At 35.4% G+C, this 24,848-nt stretch overlaps 1 protein-coding gene across 1 annotated transcript in view; it reads right to left on the minus strand.

Annotated features, from left to right (window-relative positions):
* The window catches only part of LOC111144565 (disintegrin and metalloproteinase domain-containing protein 18-like), a 117,609-nt gene that overhangs the window by 24,234 nt on the left and 68,527 nt on the right, over nucleotides 1–24,848 (minus strand). The window contains exons 13-16 of the mRNA XM_022498904.1: nucleotides 11,906–12,007; nucleotides 11,255–11,450; nucleotides 2,614–2,704; nucleotides 2,145–2,334 (exon numbers count right to left, since the gene is read on the minus strand). Of these exons, the coding sequence (XP_022354612.1) occupies nucleotides 2,145–2,334; nucleotides 2,614–2,704; nucleotides 11,255–11,450; nucleotides 11,906–12,007 (579 nt within the window). The remainder of the gene's footprint in view (nucleotides 1–2,144; nucleotides 2,335–2,613; nucleotides 2,705–11,254; nucleotides 11,451–11,905; nucleotides 12,008–24,848) is intronic.

Raw genomic sequence — 24,848 nt, forward strand, 5'->3', positions numbered from 1 at the left:
TTAAAGATAGAAACATCATATGATAGAGCAATTTCACTTCTGGGTATTTATCCAAAATAAATGAAAACTTGTAACTCAAAAATATATATGCACTTTCATATTCACTGCAGCATTATTTACAGTAGACAAAATACATAAGCAACCTATATGTCCACTGAGGAATGAATGAATAAAGCAAATGGAGCAAATATACACAATGGAATATTACTCATCCATAAAAAAGAATTAAATCTTGCATTTGTGACAACATGAATGAACCTTGAGAACAGTAGTTGACTGAAATAAGTCAGACAGAGAAATACAAATACTGTGTTATCTTAATTGTATGTATAATTTAAACAATAAAATCCAAGTTCCTAGATGCAGAGAACAGATTGGTAGTTGCCAATGGTGGGGCTCTAGGGGAGTAGATAAAATGGGTGAATGGGGTAAAAAATTACAAACTTGCAGTTATAAAATAAATAAGTAATGAGAATTATAGTACAGTATGGTGACTACAGTTAATAACACTATTGCATATTTGAAACTTGCTAAAAGAGTAAAACTTCAACATTTTTAAAATAATAAAAAAATTTTGTAACAATGTATAGTAATGGATGTTAACTAGATTTCTTACAGTTGTCATTTCACAATATATACAAATATTGAATCACTATGTTGTACACCTGAAACTAAGGTAATGTTATATTTCAATTATATGTCAATCAAAATTAGTAACAAATAATAATTTTTAAAAATCAATAAAAACATGTAACAATATATTTAACTCCATAGACATTTCTAAATCACTTCCCAGAAATTATGTGTTAATTTATATTTGTTTTAGGATGATAATAAGCTATGCTTCTCATCATCAATCACCAACCTAGAAGCGTACTAAATCTCATTGTTTAAAAGTTTTTATATTGTTCAATCTCTAACCACACTACTTCCCTTCTTGAAAGCTGAAAGTTATAACTCTTTAATCAATTGGTCTTACTAGTGATCAGCTCCATCATAAAGTTACCTAAGGTCTTCATCCTGTTACTTCATTAGCATAAATTCAGTTTGATTAGAAGAGGCTCTTCATGAATAACAACAACAATAACAAAATTCCTATTACTCAGGAAATTCCAAGGGGTTTAGGGGCTCTGTGCCAGAAATCAGGGACAAAGATCAAATTGTTTTTGCACCATTTGAGTGCTTTTGTTTTTCTAATAATGAATAATTAAAATTGCTGATTAAATTTATGTATTTAATCTCTTACATTTGTAGTAAACATTTTTTCAATTTGTCTGAAATAATCCTTAAAGGGATGACATATTACTTTTATAAGGTAGTCAGCACTATGTGTTCCTTTGTGATTAGTTCAGTATTTTTATGCAGAAATACATTTTCCCATTTTGAGATAAATTTACTACTCATTTCCATTTTCCTCTTTTTCATTTCTTAAAATATTGTATCTTGATATAAATTATCTAAAATTAAACATGAGATACTTGAGTAGTGTTTTAAATTAGCCAACTAATTTTTCAATGGTAGTAAGCTTAAAGATCCTTTATTTTGTTTCTTAAACTATTTACAGAAAAGAAAAAGAAATAAAGCTTAAACTCCATTTTATTATTGTATCTTGTGTCACGGCCAAATTTTTAACAACTATATAGCATACTTTCGGAAGAACAATTAGAGGAGTTGACTAATGAGCAAATAGCTGTTTTATTTTCATTAAAATCAAATTAATTCTTCTTTGTCAATTATTGCAGGACTAAATACTTGGCTATTTTTGTTTTCTTTGCTGTTCTTATTATTCAGGTTGTTTTCACTTACAGTTTTGCTGTATTGATTCTTTTTTGTTTTTTCTATAAATTTTTGCAGACCAGATCCTGGCCTAATGAAGAGGTTAATATTCTTAAGTATGAGAAAACAAGTTTAAATATCTATAGCAAAATTCATAATAAACAAATGATAGTGAAGCAAGTGTTTTTTGACCAACAGAAATTTTGAAATTTAAATCTTAAGATAATGATGCAGTAACCAAAATTTATAATCTTAATTGTATTAACAGATGTTAAGGTCTTCTCTGTTTCTCTCTCATATGTGTGCATGTGCACACACACACAGACACCCGCACACCACATACTTAACCAAGTCAAATTTTTATTTACCTTATTTGGACCACACATAGTGCCATTTGAAGTATAGGTAAAATCTTCTGTTACATATTTTGTTGGTACTCTTAAATATGCAGAGACACACAGATGGCCTTCCATGTAAGTATATTGAATATCAAATTTTTTAAATGGTATTATTTCTAAACGTGTCCAGTGACAAACTATCTTTCCACAAAGGATATCCCTGGCAATAAGGCAGAAGAAATTATCTAAAGGCAGAAAAAATTATCTAAATCTCACTTAAGGACAAAAATATAAGGGAAATAATAGTTCAAAATATGAGGATTATTGAATATGTTATAGATCATAGCACCAAAGCTATTCAAAACAAAACAATCTTAGGAAGTGCAACATTAATATTTATCTGTATATAATGCATTCATTTCTCTTTTGTATTAAATGACTCTTTTCAGTACAAACACACAAACACAACTGGAAAAGGTATAATTTTCTAAATACATACTTAAAATTACAAAAGTTTCTTCTACAGTTTCCAAAATCATCTTCCTGCATATTTACTTCTTGTGTACACAGAAAAGTAGAACCCTTTGCAACTGAAGATATAAATAAAGTTCCAATTACTCATCTTTAAAAAGATTAAAAACTTAAAAAGTATGATAAATTAATATAGAGACATCTAGATGACAGCAATGCCCAATCAGTGTCACCTACAGTAACTTTTTGGTGTTATCTACTGGCTATACAAGAAGAAAAACTAAAAACTATCCACTTGAGAATAAGAAAATTGCCAGCATAGTGCAGAAATTATTGAGAAATCAATCACTTACTCTCTTACCTGCAATTCTAATATTCTACTCCTTTTCCACCACTTACCTGAAATTTGACTAATATCTTGTTTTTTGTCTTATAATCATTAGATCTACCTCTTGATATAATTCAAAGTTGTTTTGATTTGCAACTTATTTTCAAATTTGGATTTACACAAACAATACCTTTTATCATGGCTACAGGGTAGATTACTAACTTTAGGAAAATGTAGTTTTAAAATGAACCCCTGAGGAGCCCACACAGGAAAGATAAACCTGCATATTTGGTTTTGAAAGCAGGAGGAGACAAATTTTATGAATTCTTACAACCAATGGTATTTAAAGCTTGAAATTTTAAAAATCAGCAGGTAGGCTATGGTTGAGCCTAGAGGTCATTAGGAAGCTGAGTTCCCACTCTTAGGTAGCAGAACAAACAGCCAGCAGAGATATAACATGGAAACAGCAGTTTGAAAAATACCAGGGGCAGAAAGGCAGGAGAGGGATTTACTCATCTCAGAGCATCATTCAGAGAAGCCAGGATCATAGAGAAATGACTCCAAAAACAAGCTGTCAGGTGCCATTTTCCTCCCCACCCCTCAATATAAACACAGAGTCACCTGCAAGAAAGAGCATGGCACAAACAATTGCTACCTAACTTGCTTATACCAAGCCCCACCCCCCATACTTTAGTGGATCAGCCCTTCCCAGTCATGCTTGCCCTAATCCCAATGCATGGGCCTCCCACCCCAGAAGATCAGTGCAAAACCCACCAATACCCAGTCAATAGACTCTCGTATTTTATGGGACCTCAGTTCCTGCAGTGATGATGGCAGCAGGTCTCATTTCACAAGAAGACCAACACACACCTTGTTAAAATGTGCTGCACCTAGCCATGGACCAAACACTGTGCACAGCAGGCAAAGAGAGTCTCTGCAGACAACTTTACTGAAGGAAAAAGAGAGCTCAGGCAACACACTCAACTCACTGAAAGTATCAGGTCCTGGAGAACAGGGAACACTGTAACTGCAGGGTACTAAAGGAGCACTTCTTCATAATGCCATTATTTTCAATAGCAAGAGAAATAGCTGAATTTCCTAACACAGAGAAACAAACACAGTTAGACAAAATGAGATGACAGAGGAATGTGCGCCAAATGAAGGAATGAGACCAAACCACAGTAAGAGACCTAACCAAAACTGATACAGGTAATATGCCTGATAGACAATTTAAAGTAGTAATCATAAAGATACTCCCTGGACTGGAAAAAAGAGTGGAGGACATCAGTGAGACTCTTTAAGAAAAAGATAAAAAAGAACTAAAGATGAAGAACACAATAAATGAAATTAAAAATACACCCAATAGAATAAATAGTAGGCTACATGAAGCAGAGGAAAAGAACTAATAACCTGGAAGTCAGAGGCCTGGAAAATAATCAAGCTGAACAAATAAGAATAACAATAATTATGCAAATTTAGAATAGTTTTAGGGAACTTAGTGACTGCATCAAGCATAAAATATTTGCATTATGGGATCCTAGAAGAAGAGAAAGAAAAGGGAGCAGAAAATTTTTTTGGAGAAATAATAACTGAAAATAATTGATAGTAATACAATAGCAATAGGGGAATTTAACAACCCACTTATGTCAATGGACAGATCATCCAAATAGAAACACAACAAGGAAACAGTGGTTTTGAATGGCACAGTGTACTAGATGGATTTAACAGATATATTCAGAACATTCTATCCTAAAAGAGCAAAATACACATTCTTTTCAAAGGCACATGTGACATTCTCCAGAATCAGCCCACAAAACAAGCCTCAACAAACTCAAGAAGATCAAAGTCATACCATGCATCTCTTTTGACCACAGTGCTATAAAACTGGAAATCAACCACAAGAAAAAAGATCTGGAGAGATCATAAATGCATGGAAGCTAACTAATGTGCTACTAAACAATAAATGGGTTAACCAAGAAATCAAAGATGACATCAGAAAGAACATGGAAACAAATAAAAGCAAAAACACTATAGTCCAAAACCTCTGGGATGCAGAAAAAAAGCAGTTCTAAGAGGGAAGTTTAAAGCAATGCAGGCCTACCTCAAGAAGCAAGAAAAATATCATATAAACAGCCTAACCTGGTACCTGAAGGAACTACAGAAAGAACAACAAACAAAACCCAAAACCAGCATAAGGAAGGAAAAAATAAATATTAGAGCAGAAATAAGTTATATAGACACTAAAGGAACAGTAAAACAGATCAATAAAACCAAGAGGTGGTTCTTTGAAAATATCAATGAAATTAATACACCTCTAGCCAGAACAAAAAAAGAGAGAGAGGAAAAAGAGAGAGAGAAAAGAGAGAGGACCTCCCCCCCCAAAAAATAGAAACAAATGAGGAAAAATAACAAACAACACCACAGAAACACAAAGAATTATGAGAATATTATGAAAAATTGTATGCCAACAAATTGGAAACCTAGAATGAATGGATAAATTCCTAGAAATATATAAACTACCAAAACCAAATTTGAAAAGATCTATTACTAGCAAAATGGAATTTAATCACCAATCAAAAAAATTCCCAACAAACAAGAGTCCAGGACCAGATGGCTTTACAGGCAAAAGATACAAAACATGTAAAGAGGAGTTAATATCTATTCTTCTCAAACTATTCAAAAAAATAGAAAAATAGAAAGAAGGAAAACTTCCTACTTCATTCTATGAGACCATAATTGCCCTGATATCAAAACCATATGAGGGAAAAAAAAAAAAAAGGAAAAGAAAAAAAGAAAAAAGGAAAGAAAAAATTTTAAAAAAGAAAAAAAAAATTATAGGACAATATATCTGATGAACATGAGGTGAAAATCCTCAACAAAATACTAACAATCCAAATCCAATAATATAGTAAAAAATCATTCACCATGAACACATAGAATTTATTCCTGGGATGCAAGGGCAGTTCAGTATTCACAATCAGTATCACATCAATAAGAGAAAAGGCAAGAACCATATGAGAATTTTAATAGATGCAGAAAAAGCACTGGACAAAGTATAACATCCATTCATAATAAAAACCCTCAAATAAGTAGATCTATAATAGAAATAAGTCCTATCCCCAGTAATCAGACAACAAAAGGAAATATATAGTATCCAAATTAGTAAGGAAGTAGTCCAAGATGGTGTGGAGGACTTGGAAAACTTAGTTTCACCTGGTCCCAGGAATTCAGCTAGAAAGCTATCAAATTAGTCTGAACTCAACTGGAGACCTAAGAAAGGAATAGATGCAACTCTACAATAGAAAAGCCACCACTTTCTGCAAGGTAGGAGGTGTGAAGTGAATCCAAGGCAATACATGGGAAGATAAATCATGGGGGAAGAGAGCCTCCATCAGTCAGCTATCAGAAAGTGATGTGGCAATGGAGCTCAAAATCAGAACTTTTCAAAGTCTTCTCCAGATGTCCCTGCCTGAAAGGCACTAAGATGGCAAAGCAGGGTAGAATCCTAGGTGAGACAGCATGGTCTCAGGATCTCCAGAGTTAAGAAAGAACAGGGATGCTTGAGCATGGCAGAGTTCCCTAGGCATCTGAGCTGGAAAGCCAGGTGCAATCAGCAAGTCCAGTAGTGGACACTAGGCTCAGGGTTGCCATAATGCCCAAACCACAGCATGATCAGGCTACCACTCTCTCAGCTGGGTCCCAGCAAGGAGAAAAACCAAGCCAAGACACCTCCCCAACCAGGAACATCACATGTGTCTGTTGTAGGAGTCTGTAGGGTTTGGAGACTTGAAGTAGGATCACGTGTCTGAGACAGAAATGCTTGGTCACAGGCTGGGTGAGCATGGAGGGTGGACAGAGACCAAGGAGATAGGAGTGATTGATTGCTTATCCATGAAGGGGCACTGAGTAGTTGGGGGTGCAAGCTTTTAGCTCTGAGACTGGAGATTGGGAGGTCACCATTTTCATTCTCATCCTCTAGAGAGACATTCAAAGCCTTCAGGGAACAAAAGCCCTAGAGCAACCCAGAGTCACTTATTTAGCCTAAACTCCTGGCAAGGGTGGTGCAGTTCTACCAGGTGCAAAGACATGTGAGAATTAGTGGAACAGGCCCCTTCCCCCAGAAGATCAGCAAGAACATCTTGTTAAGACCAAGTTTGCTGATCACAAATAACTGCAAAACTCCAGTGCTAAGGGAAAATTGTATATAGAATTCATGGTTTTTCTCCCATGATTCTTTAATCTTCCAATTTTAATTTTTTTCTCTTTCCTTTTTCAACCAATTTCTTATTTTATCAACTCATTTTAAAGTCTTTTTTAATTTTTGCCTTTACAATTACACAATTACATTTATCCTTTCACTGTATTTAATTTTATTTTTGTGCATAAAAAAGTTTTTCTTTCTTTGCCATTTTGGGATATAGTTTCTTCTAACAAACAGAACAAAATATCCCCAGGACATAGTGTACTGTTTTGTTCTGTTCACCTGTCTGTTTCTATTCTTTCTTTTTGGTTTTTTTTTGCCTTTTTATTGTCTTTTAATTTCATTTTTATAATTATACTCTATCCTTATATTGTATATAATTTTTTTTTTACTGATATGTTTTTCTTTACAGTTTTGGGATCTACTTTTCTATTAAACAGACCAAAATACACACAGGATCCAGCATATTGTTCTGTTCTGTTCCCCTGTCTGATTATATTCTCTCTTTTTTCCTTTTAATTTTATTTTTCAGTTTCAGGTCTCTTCTGATTTGCTTAGTGTACATTTCTCTGGGTCATTGTCGCCATTTTAGTATTTTGTTCTCACATGCATCTATTCTTGCATCATCTCTCTCTGGGCAGAATGACAAGAAGGAAAAATTCACATCAAAAAGAGAACAAGAGGGAGTAGTGACTGACAGGGACCTAATCAGTGTGGATATAAGTAATATTTCGGAACAAGAGTTCAGGATAACAACTATATTAAAGATGCTAGCTGGGCTTGAAAAAAGCATAGAAGACACCAGAGAATCCCTTTCTGGAGAAATAAAAGAAATGAAATCTGATCAAGTTGAAACTAAAAAGACTAAATGAGATGCAATTAAAAAAACTGGAGGCTCTAACTGCTGGGATAAATGAGCCAGAAGAGAGAATTAGTGATATAGAAGACAAAATGATTAAGACTAAAGAAGCTGAGAAAAAGAGAGATAAAACAACTACTGGATCATGAGGTGAGAATTTGAGAGATAAGTCATACCATAAAGTGAAACAATATTAGAATAATTGGTATCCCAGAAGAAGAGGAAAGAGAAGGTGTATATAGGAGCAAATTATAGTGGAGAATTTCACTAATCTGAGGAAGGAAACAGGCATTCAATTCCAGGGGACACAGAGACACTCCCTCAAAATCAATAAAAATAGGTCAGTATCTCCATATATAAAAGTGAAACTTGCTAATTTCGGAGACAAAGAGAAAATCCTGAAAGCAGCTCAGGAAAAGAGGTCTGTAACCTACAAGGGTAGAAATATTAGACTGGCAGAAGACCTGTCCACAGAGACCTTGCAGGCCAGAAAGGACTGGCATGATATATTCAGGGTGCTAAATGAGAAAAAATATGCAGTCAAGAATACTTTATCCAATATGGCTGTCATTTAGGGAAGAGGGAGAGATAAAATGATTCCAGGACAAACAGAAAAATAAAATTTGTGATCACTAAAACAGCCCTACAAGAAATATTAAAGGGAATCCGTCAAGGAGAGTCAGAGCCCAAAAGTTAAAAAGAACAGAAAGGAACAGAGACAATATACAGAAAGTCATTTTACAGATAATACCCTAATATACAGATAATGCCCTAAATTCCTATCTTTCAATAGTAACCCTGAATCTAAATGGGCTAAATGCCCCAATCAAAAGACACAGGGTATCAGACTGGATAAAAAAGCAAGATCCTTTAATATGTTATCTGCAAGAGACTCATTTTAGACCAAAAGACACCTCCAGATTAAAAGTAAGGGAGTGGAGAACCACTTATCATGTTAATGGGCATCAAAAGAAAGCTGGGGCAGCAAGCCTTAAATTGGACAAAGTAGATTTTAAACCAAGGACTGTAATAAGAGATGAGGAAGGACATTATATCATACTAAAAGCATTTATCCAACAAGATCTAATAATCTTAAATATTCATAACATAAGAACAGCCAATTATACAAGCCAAAACAAAGTGAAAGAAATATATTGATAATAATACAGTAATAATAGAGGACATTAACACCCCACTCATAGCAATGGACATATCATTTAAGCAGATCAGTAAGGAAATAGGGCTTTGAATGACACACTGGACCAGATGGACTTCACAGACATATTCAGAGTATTCCATCCTAAAGCAACAGAATACACATTTTTCTCAAGTGCACATGGAACATTCTCCAAAATAGATCACATACTGGGTCACAAGCCAGGTCTCAACCAGTACCAAAAGATGGGGATCATTCCCTGCATATTTTCAGACCACAGTGCTTTGAAACTTGAACTCATCCACAAGAGGAAAGTTGGAACAAACTCAAATACATGGAGGATAAAGAGCATCCTACTAAAGAATGAATGAGTCAACCAGGGAGTTAAAGAAGAATTTTTAAAAATTATGAAAGCAAATGAAAATGAAAACACAAGTATTCAAAACCGCTAAGTTGCAGTGAAGGCAGTCCTAAGAGGGAAGTATATAGCAATATAAGATTTTCTTAAGAAACAAGAAAGGTCTCAAATACACAACCATACACCTTAAAGGAGCTGAAGAAAGAACAGGAAAGAAAGCCTAAACCCAGAAGAAGAGAATTATTAAAGATTGGAGCAGAAATCATGAAATAGAAACCAAAAAACAAGAACAGATCAATGAAACAGATCTGGTTCTTTGAAAAAATTAATAACATTGATAAACTCCTCACCAGATTTATCCAAAAGAAAAGAGAAAGGACACAAATAAAATTATGAATGAAGGAGATCTCACAATGAACAACAAAGAAATACAATTATATGAACATATTATGAGCAACTATATGCCAACAAATTAGACAATCTAGAAGAAATGGATGTTTTATAAACTACCAAAACTGAAACAAGAAGAAATAGAAAACCTGAACAGACCCATAACCAGCAAGGAAACTGAAGCAGTAATAAAAAAATCTTCCCCCCAAAAAAACCAAGAGTCCAGGATCAGTTGGTCTCCCAGCAGAATTCTATCAAACATTTAAAGTGTTGAGGGCCAGAAGGCTTCCCAAAGGAATTCTATCAAACATTTAAAGAAGAATTATACCTAATACCAGCTGTTTCAAAAAGTAGAGATGGAAGGAAAACTTCCAAACTCTTCCTATGAGACCAGCATTACCTTAATCCCCAAATCAGAAAAGACCTCACAAAAAAAGAAAATTATAGACCAATATATCTCATGAACATGGATGCAAAAATTCTCAACAAGATACTAGCCAATAGGATCCAACAGTACATTAAAAGCATTAGTCACCATGACCGAGTGGGATTTATTTCTGGGATTCAAGGGTAGTTCAACATCCACAAATCAATCAATGTTATACACTATATTAAGGAAAGAAAGTGCAAGAACTATATGATCCTCTCAGTAGATACAGAAAAAGCATTTGGCAAACTACATCCTTTCTTGATCAAAACTCTTCACAGCATAAGAAAACACACCTCAATATCATAAAAGCCACATACAAAAAAACCACAGGAAATATCATTCTCAATGGAAAAGAAAAAGCAAACAAACTGAGAGCATTCTCCCTAGGGTCAAGAACACGGCAAGGATGTCCACTGTCACCAGTGTTGTTCAACATAGTACTACTAGAAGTAACCTCAGCCAGCAGATAACAGGAAGAAATAAAAGGCATCCAAATTGGCAAAGAAGTCAAACTCTCACTCTTTGCAGATGACATGATACTCTATATGGAGAACCCAAAAGACTCTAGGAAAAAATTTCTAGAAGTGATACAGGAAGTCAGGAACAATGCTAAGCAAAATAAGTCAATCTTAGAAAGACAAATATCACATGATTTCACTCACATGTGGAATTGAAGGCACAAAACAAACAGAGGGGAAAAAAGGAGAGAAATGCAAACCAAGAAACAGACTCTTAACTCTAGAGAACAAACCAATGGTTACCAGATAATGGATATAAAGGGGATTAAACAGTACACATATCATGATGAGCACTGAGTAATGTATAGAATTATTATATTACTGAAGTTTACACCTGAAGCTAATAAAATTCTGTATGCTAATTTTACAGGGAAAAAGTATAAGACAAAATAATGAAAATGAACCCCAGAAAAAAAGTACAACTATTACATTTTCCAAATAAGTCTGCACACTGTTTATCTGTATCTTGGCATACTCCATTATAGCAATAGGCAGTCTTATTATTGCATGGTTCTAAATCAGCAGATTTCGTATCAGGTACACAAAATTCACTTTTTCCATCACAAAATTCTGGAAAATCACATGGATCTTTGCTTTCCCGACATACAGTTCCTCTTACAGATATCTGTGGGACAAAGAAAAACAATTAGTTTTGTAAGGTAGGAAACCAAAACTATAAAACAACTTATACAAGAACAAAGTATTTCTGTCATTTCCATTAATATTATATTTGGCTTATTTGTAATTTTCTTATAAGCTGTTGGGTCATGAAGAACTACATTCAGGTATTGCCTCAGGTATGACCAAGAAGAATTCATATGCCCAAATAATCTGGAATTGGTATTGGATAACTGGATGGATCTTGAGTGGAGATTGAAACAATACAGTAAAGGCAAAGATAAGAAAGAAGTTGAAAAAAATCTAAGATCTTCTGAATTCTGAAGTCAACTGTGTATTAATCAAGTATTTAAAGTTATATATTTGAAAGATACGAAAAAAGAAGTAAAAAAAAAATAAGTGAATACACAATAGCAGAAAAAAAATCATGAAAGAAAATACGATAGTAATTTGAAAGCTTACCAGGCAAGTTTCTCTATCACAGCACGGTCCAGTGCCACAATCTGCAAATTCAGTCAGAGTACAATCTGCAGGATTACAGCATTTTTGAAATTCTCTGCAATGCTAAAAGTAAATATAATTAAGTTTAATAATAAGAATTCTCAATCAAATAAATCATTTTATTTATTGTCAAAATGTACTATAGTATGTCTCTTAGTTAATTACAATCACAATATGAACTTGTTTTTATTTTTAACACCATTTCATTTAAAATATAGTTCCAGTATGGGAAAAAGATAGTAATGAAATTATCTATGATTCTATGCTTAAGAAACTGAACTGCTAAAAATTTAATGTAAATTGTCAATGTTCTTTGTGTTCATAAATAGATGCACTATAAGTTTAAAAGTATTTTTTCCATTTACTATAAGTACTTTTTCATCTCATCATATTGAGATTATATAAAATAAATAAAAATAAAATTAAAATTTATGAATGTTACAAAATAGAGGTTTCTAAATTATAACATTTTTATTCAATGAAAATTTTATTTTTATTATTTTTATCTCCAAGATTTTATATTAAAGATTAATTCTAGCAGTAAGTAGATCATAGAGTATAAAACTATTAAAGACTACAACATACTCTTATTTCCTTCTTTCTATATATGTATTAAGTGCAAGAGTGATGTTTCACAAGACTGATAGTAACATTTAAAAATTAGTAAAGCGATAGGTGTTATAGGTAAAAATAACTAAGTGCTTACATCTGTTTCAATTTTATTATTTTCATTACTAATGTGCTATAAATTTTTAAAAATGCACATTCTGGTTTATTTTATATTTGTATGCATATATTTCTGTCAAATCATTCTGCTTATTTCCTTTATTTGTAAGCACTTTTATAGTAATTATATTAATCCCTGGCCACCAATATATGTTTGCTATATTTTATAATTTGTCATTGACAACTGACTTTTGGTGCATTTTTTGTTTGTTTGTTTGTTTGGGTAAATTTTTGATATTGTGAGAGTGTGAGATAGTAGACCTATCTAAGAACTCTGAGAACTATCATATTTTTGGGGTTTGTTCTTGAGTTTATGAATAGAAGTTTCTTCCACTCTAACCCCAGGAAATATGTGAGTCTTCGTATGTGTGTAAAATGTGTCATACATACTATGTATGTATTTATTTATTTTTTGTTGAATGGTTTGAGTAGTGTGCTGTGAAAGAAACTATAATGATGTATCTCTTTCCCAAAACAGAAGTTTATCGGTTGCTTTTATAGAATAATAATTTATTCATGAACTTTTGTAATACCTGGATTGTTATATAAATATCCTATATAAAATTAGATACAATGTCAGTGTCTTCAATTGCATTAACTGCATATACTAAAGTATATTTTAAAATGTTATTATTGGGTGCCTGGATGGCTCAGTCAGTTAAACGTCTGCTTTTGGCTCAGGTCCTCTGATCCCAGGGTCCTGGGATAGAGTCCCTGCATTGGGATACCCTGCTTAGTGGGGACCCTGCTTTTCCTTCTGCTTCTGCCTACCACTCTCCCTGCTTGAGCTCTCTATCTCTCTATGCCAAATACATAAATAAATTTTAAAATGTTATTATTGTATAAGTTTTAATATTTACAAGAGTCAGATATTTTTGTTTCATTATGAGAAAGAATGTATTATGCTTCATAATATAAAGATTTTAATAAAACTTATCAAAAGTATTTAGTGAAGACAGAAGATTGAACACACACTAAATATTAATGTTGGGGGAGTGGACAAAAATCAATGACATGAAAAGGGAAAGCCTCCTAAGGCTAGAATCAAAAAGAGAGCCTATAGTGAAGAGCATTTTTTGACACTACTCAGTGTATAATGGAAAGCTACAATAAACGTTGGGCTTAGAAATTGATGTTCAATGAATCGTGGTTTAAAAATGGAATCCCACAATGGGACCAAACATGAGAACTTTTTAAAATAGGTTAACTGTTAGGGAGTCTGGGTGTCTCAATTAATTAAACTGCCACCTTCAGCTCAGGTAATAATCCCAGAGCCCTGGGACTGAGCTCCACATCAGGCACCCTGCTCTGCAGGAAGCCTGCTTTTCCTTCTCCCATGCTTGTGCTCTCTAGCTCTCTCTTTATTTATTTTTCAAATAAATAAATAAAAATCTTTAAAAAAATAGGTAACTGTGGTATGCCATTGAGAAATTAGAGAAATCAAAAGGATATAATTTTTAGTTCTAGATATCCAAACTTTTATAAAATGTCTCTTCAGTATTTAATATCATAATTTTTGTTTCTCTGTTAATTTTGATATATGTTGAAAAGTACTGAAATGATTTCCTACTTCTGGAATAAACTCCAAAAGTATATTCTTTTTTCATATATTCACTGGGATTATTTGATCACTTTAATTTAGACATTTTGTGGGTATTTTCCAAAATATGAATCATTCAAAGAAATCTTAAACTGGCAATCAGAGGAATCAACTTTCATGATTTAATTCTGTTTCTATATACCTGCAAAGGACACCGGAAATAGATTTTTTAAAAAGATACACAATTTATAATAACATTCAGAAATATGAAATATTTAGGTTTTAATTTAATTAGAGATATCTAAATAAATAGAATATACCATGTTCATAGTTTGAAAATCACATTAAGAATACATTAATTCCCCGCAAATTCATATATAGATACAAAAGAGTTCCAATTAAAATTTCACAAAGTTTTTTTTATTTTGGGGGGGGATATGAGTAGAAATGGAAAAGTTGATTCCAAATTTTACACAGAAATGCAAAGACCTAAAATCACCAAATCTATCTTCAGAAAAAGGTACAAAATATGAAGACACAATTTACCTAATTTTGTGAATCAGAGTAAGAAGGGCTGGTATTAATGTAAGGCTAGATATATGGATCAATAAAACACAAAGTAGGGCGCCTGGGTGGCTCAGTGGGTTAAGCCGCTGCCTTCGGCTCAGGTGATGATCTCAGGGTCCTGGGATTGAGTCCCGCATCGGGCTCTCTGCTCAGCAGGGAGCCTGCTTCCCTTCCTCTCTCTCTGCCTGACTCTCTGCCTACTTGTGATCTCTGTCTGTCAAATAAATAAATAAAATCTTTAAAAAAAAACACACAAAGTATGTGAACTGTTTTTCAATAAAGGTAAAATGGTAATTCAATGGGAAAGGGTAGTTTTCCAACAAATAGGGCTAGAGATTTTAAAGATATACATATAGAGAAAAAATATGCCCTAATACTTAAACAACAAAAGTTACTCAAAATGTATCATAGGCATACACATCAAAGATAAAATCAGTAAACTTCTAGAAGAAAACTTACGAGAAAGTTTCACAACTTGGAACTGATAGGACACAAAGTACAAATCATGCCACATACTGGGAGAAAATCTGACAAAGGATTTGCATATAGCTTATATTAAGAATTTCTATAACTATATAATTAAAAATCCATCAAACTATGCAAAATACATGAACATTCAAAAAGTAGACAAAGACATATGAATGTCACACAATCACATGAGACACTGTCTAGTATGATTAGTTATCAGAGAAATATGAATTAAAACTGCAGTGAAATACAAGCATACATTGAAATTACCAAAATGTAAGAGACTAGCAGTAACAAAAGTTGCTAAGAATAACGAAAAACTGTCACTCTCATACATAGGTGGTTGGAATGTAAAATATTACAAGAATTTAAAAATGCGGAGTGATGCTTTGTTACAAATTTAATAGTACAATTAACATATGACCCAGCAATTCTATTCCTAAAAATAGGGAAAAAAGACATGTTCTTTAGAAGCAATTTCATAAGACTTGAAACCAAAGCAACCTAAATGTTCATTAATAATAGCATGAATAAACAATGTTATATTCATACAAAGAAATACTACTCCACAATAAATGTCAATGAACTATAGATATGTTCAATCATGCAAACCGAATATCAAAAATATAGGCAAAAAAATCTAGAGTCAGAAAGGATCTAAAATCTATGATTCATTCATTGAAGTTCAGTAGTGGGTAAAAATAATGTGTTGTGACTGGATTAGAAGTTTCAGATACTGATGGGATTGACTCCTCCATGTCAATGGAATTATGGGAGAACTGTCTGTGGTAATGTAAATATTCTAATACTTCTTTTATCCACATCTAATTAAGTATAACATAAGTCAAATTAAAAAACAAAACTCAGCAAGCCAGAAAGAAAATATAAATAAATATAATGAAGACTACCTAGACATATCCTAAACCTTTGTCTGAAACAAAAGAAAGGCAAAGTCACAATGCCTATAAAGACAAATGGATTCTATGGATATTCTGGCCAGTTGTGGAGCTAACTTGGTTGCTGAAGTTTTCAGTGATAATGAGATTCCTGATGAATTCCATCAGTGGGGTTGGTGGTTTTCTAATATTAAGGAAAGCTTATTGTGGTGGTGTTTTACTCACCTACTCCATCAAAAAAGTAAAACTACTTTCCTTCTGCCAGTAGCCATAACTATAGATAGAAAAATCCCTGGTGATCAAGAGCAGTTAGTCACTGTAACATTTACTGAGATAAGTTCTTAATATATGAGAGAGGGAAGAAATTAGAGATATATTTAGGCAAAAGCCTAATGAAATCCTAAAACATAGGCTCATCTGACTAACATATGAGGGATCAGTGCATGTTTTTCTAGATTTGAAGATAGGAAGTCACTTGGTCACTTAAGAAGCAACCTCATGCTCTAAGCATCATTGGTCAGTGACCACTCTGGTTAATGATGTAGACATTGAGGAAGAGAATGTAAAGACTTATTGCAGTTTATTTCAGTAGGGCTTGTTAAAAGATAAACTGAGCAAAAATCAATTTAAATTGGCCAGCATCCAGTCTAGCCAAAGAAGGATCTGAGAAGCTATACAAAATAAAAGACTTTTACAGGCAGAAGGGAGCGGGAACCAGGAAGTTATACTGGCAAAAAGGCATGTTTGTTATTGCAAAGTTATATTCCTTTAGGGGATATCAGGGATCTATCAGGGAGTAACTAGTACTGATCAGGTGATTCCTGACTGGCTGGTTTAATACTCTATTCTGGGAGAGTTAAAACCAATTAAGTCTAGGTTTGGTCAACATGGGGCTTACACCAACTAACTCCTTTGTGGGCCTTTGTTTTTAACAGTCTTTACAGCTATAATAAAACAATGGCCTACTCAAGATAAATTCCATTTTTTTAAATTTTTTTTAATTTTTATTTTTTATAAACATATATTTTTATCCCCAGGGGTACAGGTCTGTGAATTGCCAGGTTTACACACTTCACAGCACTCACCATGGCACATACCCTCCCCAATGTCCATAACTCCACCCACCCAAACCCCCTCCCCCCATCAACCCTCAGTTTGTTTTGTGAGATTAAGAGTCACTTATGGTTTGTCTCCCTCCCAATCCCATCTTGTTTCATTTACTCTTCTCCTACCCCCTTAACCCCCCATGTTGCATCTCCTCTCCCTCATATCAGGGAGATCATATGATAGTTGTCTTTCTCCGATTAACTTACTTCGTTAAGCATGATACCCTCTAGTTCCATCCACGTCATCGCAAATGACAAGATTTCATTTCTTTTGATGGCTGCATAGTATTCCACTGTGTATATATACCACCTCTTCTTTATCCATTCATCTGTTGATGGACATCTAGGTTCTTTCCATAGTTTGGCTATTGTAGACATTGCTGCTATAAACATTCGGGTGCACGTGCCCCTTCGGATCACTACATTTGTATCTTTAGGGTAAATACCCAGCAGTGCAATTGCTGGGTCATAGGGTAGCTCTATTTTCAACATTTTGAGGAACCTCCATGCTGTTTTCCAGAGTGGTTGCACCAGCTTGCATTCCCACCAACAGTGTAGGAGGGTTCCCCTTTCTCCGCATACTTGCCAGCATCTGTCATTTCCTGACTTGTTAATTTTAGCCATTCTCACTGGCATGAGGTGGTATCTCATTGTGGTTTTGATTTGTATTTCCCTGATGCCGAGTGATATGGAGCAGTTTTTGTGTCTGTTGGCCATCTGGATGTCTTCTTTGCAGAAATGTCTGTTCACATCTTCTGCCCATTTCTTGATTGGATTATTTGTTCTTTGGGTGTTGAGTTTGATAAGTTCTTTATAGATTTTGGACACTAGACCTTTATCTGATATGTCATTTGCAAATATCTTCTCCCATTCTGTCAGTTGTCTTTTGGTTTTGTTAACTGTTTCCTTTGCTGTGCAAAAGCTTTTGATCTTGATGAAGTCCCAATAGTTCATTTTTGCCCTTGTTTCCCTTGCCTTTGCCAAAGTTCCTAAGATGTTGTTGCTGCGGCTGAGGTCGAAGAGGTTGCTGCCTGTGTTCTCCTTGAGGATTTTGATGGATTCCTTTCTCACATTGAGGTCCTTCACCCATTTTGAGTCTATTTTCGTGTGTGGTGTAAGGAAATGGTCCAGTTTCATTTTTCTGCATGTGGCTGTCCAATTTTCCCAACACCATTTATTGAAGAGGCTGTCTTTTTTCCATTGGACATTCTTTCCTGCTTTGTCAAAGATGAGTTGACCATAGAGTTGAGGGTCTATTTCTGGGCTCTCTATTCTGTTCCATTTATCTATGTGTCTGTTTTTGTGCCAGTACCATGCTGTCTTGATGATGACAGTTTTGTAATAGAGCTTGAAGTCCGGAATTGTGATGCCACCACCTTTGGCTTTCTTTTTCAATATTCCTTTGGCTATTCGAGGTCTTTTCTGGTTCCATATAAATTTTAGGATCATTTGTTCCATTTCTTTGAAAAAAATGGATGGTGCTTTGATAGGAATTGCATTAAATGTGTAGATTGCTTTAGGTAGCATAGACATTTTCACAATATTTATTCTTCCAATCCAAGAACATGGAACATTTTTCCATTTCTTTGTGTCTTCCTCAATTTCTTTCATGAGTACTTTATAGTTTTCTGAGTATAGATTCTTAGCCTCTTTGGTTAGGTTTATTCCTAGGTATCTTATAGTTTTGGGTGTAATTGTAAATGGGATTGACTCCTTAATTTCTTTCTTCTCTCTTGTTGTTGGTGTAGAGAAATGCAACTGATTTCTGTGCATTGATTTTATATCCTGACACTTTACTGAATTCCCGTACAAGTTCTAGCAGTTTTGGAGTGGAGTCTTTTGGGTTTTCCACATATAGTATCATATCATCTGCAAAGAGTGATAGTTTGACTTCTTCTTTGTCGATTTCGATGCCTTTAATTTCCTTTTGTTGTCTGATTGTCTGACTTCTAGTACTACGTTGAATAGCAGTGGTGATAATGGACATCCCTGCCGTGTTCCTGACCTTAGCAGAAAAGCTTTCAGTTTTTCTCCATTGAGAATGATATTTGCGGTGGGTTTTTCATAGATGGCTTTGATAATATTGAGGTATGTGCCCTCTATCCCTACACTTTGAAGAGTTTTGATCAGGAAGGGATGCTGTACTTTGTCAAATGCTTTTTCAGCATCTATTGAGAGTATCATATGGTTCTTGTTCTTTCTTTTATTAATGTGTTGTATCACATTGATTGATTTGCGGATGTTGAATCAACCTTGCAGCCCTGGAATAAATCCCAGTTGGTCGTGGTGAATAATCCTTTAATGTACTGTTGAATCCTATTGGCTAGTATTTGGTGAGAATTTTCACATCTGTGTTCATCAAGAATATTGGTCTGTAGTTCTCTTTTTTGATGGGATCCTTGTCTGGTTTTGGGATCAAGGTGATGCTGGCCTCATAAAATGAGTTTGGAAGTTTTCCTTCCATTTCTATTTTTTGGAACAGTTTCAGGAGAATAGGAATTAGTTCTTCTTTAAATATTTGGTAGAATTCCCCCGGGAAGCCTTCTGGCCCTGGGCTTTTGTTTGTTTGGAGATTTTTGATGACTGTTTCAATCTCCTTACTGGTTATGGGTCTGTTCAGGCTTTCTCTTTCTTCCTGGTTCAGTTGTGGTAGTTTATATATCTCTAGGAATGCATCCCATTTCTTCCAGATTGTCAAATTTGTTGGCGTAGAGTTGCTCATAGTATGTTCTTATAATTGTCTGTTATTTCTATGGTGTTCGTTGTGATCTCTCCTCTTTCATTCATGATTTTATTTATTTGGGTCCTTTCTCTTTTCTTTTTGATAAGTCTGGCCAGGGGTTTATTGATCTTATTAATTCTTTCAAAGAACCAGCTCCTAGTTTCGTTGATTTGTTCTACTGTTTTTTGGTTTCTATTTCATTGATTTCTGCTCTGATCTTTATGATTTCTCTTCTCCTGCTGGGTTTAGGGTTTCTTTCTTGTTCTTTCTCCAGCTCCTTTAGGTGTAGGGTTAGGTTGTGTACCTGAGACCTTTCTTGTTTCTTGAGAAAGGCTTGTACCGCTATATATTTCCCTCTCAGGACTGCCTTTGTTGTGTCCCACAGATTTTGAACCGTTGTGTTTTCATTATCATTTGTTTCCATGAATTTTTTCAATTCCTCTCTAATTTCCTGGTTGACGCATTCATTCTTTAGAAGGATGTTGTTTAGTCTCCATGTATTTGGGTTCTTTCCAAATTTCCTCTTGTGATTGAGTTCTAGCTTTAGAGCATTGTGGTCTGAAAATATGCAGGGAATGATCCCAATCTTTTGATACCAGTTGAGACCTGATTTAGGACTGAGGATGTGATCTATTCTGGAGAATGTTCCATGTGCACCAGAGAAGAATGTATATTCTGTTGCTTTGGGATGAAATGTTCTGAATATATCTGTGATGTCCATCTGGTCCAGTGTGTCATAAGGCCTTGATTTCCTTGTTGATCTTTTGCTTGGATGATCTGTCCATTTCAGTGAGGGGAGTGTTAAAGTCCCCTATGATTATTGTATTATTGCCGATGTGTTTCTTTGATTTTGTTATTAATTGGTTTATATAGTTGGCTGCTCCCACGTTGGGGGCATAGATATTGAAAATTGTTAGATCTTCTTGTTGGACAGATCCTTTGATTATGATATAGTGTCCTTCCTCATCTCTTATTACAGTCTTAGGCTTAAAATCTAATTGATCTGATATAAGGATTGCCACTCCTGCTTTCTTCTGATGTCCATTAGCATGGTAAATTCTTTTCCACCCCCTCACCTTAAATCTGGAGGTGTCTTCAGGTTTAAAATGAGTTTCTTGTAGGCAACATATAGATGGGTTTTGTTTTTTTATCCATTCTGATACCCTGTGTCTTTTGATTGGGGCATTTAGCCCATTAACATTCAGGGTAACTATTGAGAGATAGGAATTTAGTGCCATTGTATTGCCTATAAGGTGACTGTTATTGTATATTGTGTCTGTTCCTTTCTGATCTACTACTTTTAGGGTCTCTCTTTGCTTAGAGGACCCCTTTCAATATTTCCTGTAGAGCTGGTTTGGTGTTTGCAAATTCTTTCAGTTTTTGTTTGTCTTGGAAGCTTTTAATTTCTCCTTCTATTTTCAATGATAGCCTAGCTGGATATAGTATTCTTGGCTGCATGTTTTTCTCGTTTAGTGCTCTGAATATATCATGCCAGCTCTTTCTGGCCTGCCAGGTCTCTGTGGATAAGTCTGCTGCCAATCTAATATTTTTACCATTGTATGTTACAGACTTCTTTTCCCTGGCTGCTTTCAGGATCTTCTCTTTGTCGCTAAGACTTGTAAATTTTACTATTAGGTGATGGGGTGTGGACCTATTCTTATTAATTTTGAGGGGGGTTCTCTGAACCTCCTGGATTTTGATGCTTGTTCCCTTTGCCATATTGGGGAAATTCTCTCCAATAATTCTCTCCAATATACCTTCTGCTCCCCTCTCTCTCTCTTCTTCTTCTGGAATCCCAATTATTCTAATGTTGTTTCGTCTTATGGTGTCACTTATCTCTCAAATTCTCCCCTCGTGGTCCAGTAGCTGTTTGTCCCTCTTTTGCTCAGCTTCTTTATTCTCTGTCATTTGGTCTTCTATATCACTAATTCTTTCTTCTGCCTCATTTATCCTAGCAGTGAGAGCCTCCATTTTTGATTGCACCTCATTAATAGCTTTTATGATTTCAACTTGGTTAGATTTTAGTTCTTTTATTTCTCCAGAAAGGGCTTTTATATCTCCCGAGAGGGTTTCTCTAATATCTTCCATGCCTTTTTCGAGCCCGGCTAGAACCTTGAGAATCGTCATATGAACTCTAGATCTGACATATTACCAATGTCTGTATTGGTTAGGTCCCTAGCCTTTGGTACTGCCTCTTGTTCTTTTTTTTGTGGTGAATTTTTCTGCCTTGTCATTTTTTCCAGATAAGAGCAGATGAAGGAGCAAGTAAAATACTAAAAGGGTGGCAACAACCCCAGGAAAATATGCTTTAACCAAATCAGAAGAGATCCCAAATCGTGAGGGGGGGTGAAAGGGGATAAAAAGAGGTTCAGAAAGAAAAAGAAAAAAAAAAAGAAATTAAAAAAAGAAAACAAAAAAAGAAAAAAGAAAAAATAGAATAAAATATATATATATATATTTTAGATAAGCTAGTTAAAAATAAAAGGGTAAAAGTTTAAAAAAAAATTGAAGAAGAAAAAAAATTGAAAAAGAAAAAAAATTAAATTAACTGCAAGGCTAAAGAATCATGGGGAGAAAGCCATGAGTTCCGTGCTTTGCTTTCTCCTCCTCTGGAATTCTGCTGCTCTCCTTGGTATTGAAACTGTACTCCTTGGTAGGTGAACTTGATCCTGGCTGGATTTCTTGTTGATCTTCTGGGGGAGGGGCCTGTTGTAGTGATTCTCAAGTGTCTTTGCCCCAGGCGGAGTTGCACCGCCCTTACCAGGGGCCAGGCTGAGTAATCCGCTCGGGTTTGCTTTCGGGAGCTTTTGTTCCCTGAGCGCTTTCCGTAGAGTTCCGGAGGATGGGAATGTAGATGGCGGCCTCCCAGTCTCCGGCCCGGAGGTGCCGAGAGCCTGGGGCCCCACTCCTCAGTGCACCCTCAGAGAACAGCGCCCAATTACTCCCGTCATCCTGGCCTCTGGCCGCGCTCTGAGCTGACCGAGGCTGCGACCAGTTCAAGGTAATGCTGAGCTTAGAGCTCACTCCTCGGCTCTGTCTCTGTAGCTGGCTTCCCCATTCTATAATACCTGCAAGCTCTGCGACACTCAGACAACCCCGATCCTTCTGTGACCCTGCGGGACCTGAGGCCACACTGACCCCACATGGAGTTCACCCCAGTTAAGCCTCTGGAGCGATGTCCCTCAGCGGAACAGACTTTTAAAAGTCCTGATTTTGTGCTCCGTTGCTCCGCCGCTTGCCGGAAGCAGGCCCCTCCCCCCGCGGTCTATCTTCCCGTCGCTTTGGATTCACTTCTCTGCCAGTCCTACCTTTGAGAAAGTGGTTGATTTTCTGTTTCTAGAATTTCTGTTCTTCTTCTCTTCGATCTCCCACTGGATTTGTAGGTGTTTGCAATCTTTAGATAAGCTATCTAGCTGATCTCCTGCTACCTGAAGTAGTCTCAGCCTGCTACTTCTCTGCCATCTTGACTCCCCCCCCACAAGATAAATTCCTGTTTTCCAATAGATGCCCTTGAAATCCAGTGGGGTAAGCAACCATTTTCTTTGGTTCACTGTGACTCCATCCTCGGTTTTTAATGAAGACTAAGGGTGTCCAGGTGATGAAATAGGCATGCAAGTCAAATCAATCAGTTCACACAAACAGTGCAACCAGGCTACCAGAAACAATTGAATCTCCTCTTGTGTCCCAGGAACAATCTCTGAAAAACCATTCAGGAACTGGGCAATAAAATACTCTGAATAAACACTTTTGTAAAAGGTAGACAAAATTCCCTGCAAGCCAAGAGCCAGAAAAAGAAGCCAACCAATAGTTTAGGTCTGAGTCATTAGGCCATGAAGATCCGGATATTATGCCAGCGAAAATCTAATGAGGAATCTGATGGTCTGTTCTTGGGAGAAATTCTTTCTCACTACTGGGCAATAGAAGATCATCTTCAGAAAGATGAAATGTATGCTTTTTTAAAAAATATTTATTTATTTATTTTAGAGAGAGAGAGAGAGAGAGAATCTCTAGCAGGCCCCCCACTGAGCATGGATCTTGACACGGGGCTCCATCCCACAACCCTGAGATCATGACTCGAGCTGAAATCAAGAGTTAGACACTTAATCAACTGAGCCACCCAGGTGTCCTGAAATGTATTCCTAAAAAGAAATCTTAAAAGGTAAGTAGACAACCAAGAGTTAATTAACTCCAGTGGAACACACACTTAAGACAGACAGTATAGTCTTTAAATATGGTAATTTCTTGGGCATCTAGCTGGCTCAGTTGGTGAATAAGGGGTATAGAATGTAGATTACCTCCTAATAATGATTTCTCCCAAAATAGGCCAATGTATTGGATCTAGGCTTTCTATGATAGCCAAATCACTGTTCTCTTCAAAAAACTGCAGGCTGCTTGGCAGGAAATAGTTAAAATGCATTCAAGGAATTTGCCTATCAAAAGAAACACAGAATTGACAGTCTTGTATTCATTTCCTATTTGTGCTGTAAGAAAAAATTACCATACTCAGTGGCCTAAAACTATGTACATGCATTATTTTATAATTCTGGAGATAAAAGTCCAAAAGGGGTCTTATTGGACTAAAATTAAGAATGAAAGCTGTTCATTCTCTGGAAGCTCTAGAGAAAATCTGTTTCCCTACCTTTTCCAGCTTCTAGAGGCCACCTGCATTCCTTGGCTCATGGAATCTTCACTTTCAAAATCAGTAGTACAATATCTCCAAATATCATTTTCTCATGTCCTCTGACTCTGACCTGCCTCTTGTCATTATTACATTGGATCTGCTTAGATAATAGAGGATAATTAACACTCTCGAAGTCCTTAGCTTGATCACATATTCAAAGTCCCTTTTGCCATATAAGGCAAAATTAAAGATGGATTC

Source organism: Enhydra lutris, unplaced genomic scaffold, assembly GCF_002288905.1.
Source record: "Enhydra lutris kenyoni isolate GAN:26980312 unplaced genomic scaffold, ASM228890v2 scaffoldscaffold11, whole genome shotgun sequence".
NCBI lineage: Eukaryota > Metazoa > Chordata > Mammalia > Carnivora > Mustelidae > Enhydra > Enhydra lutris.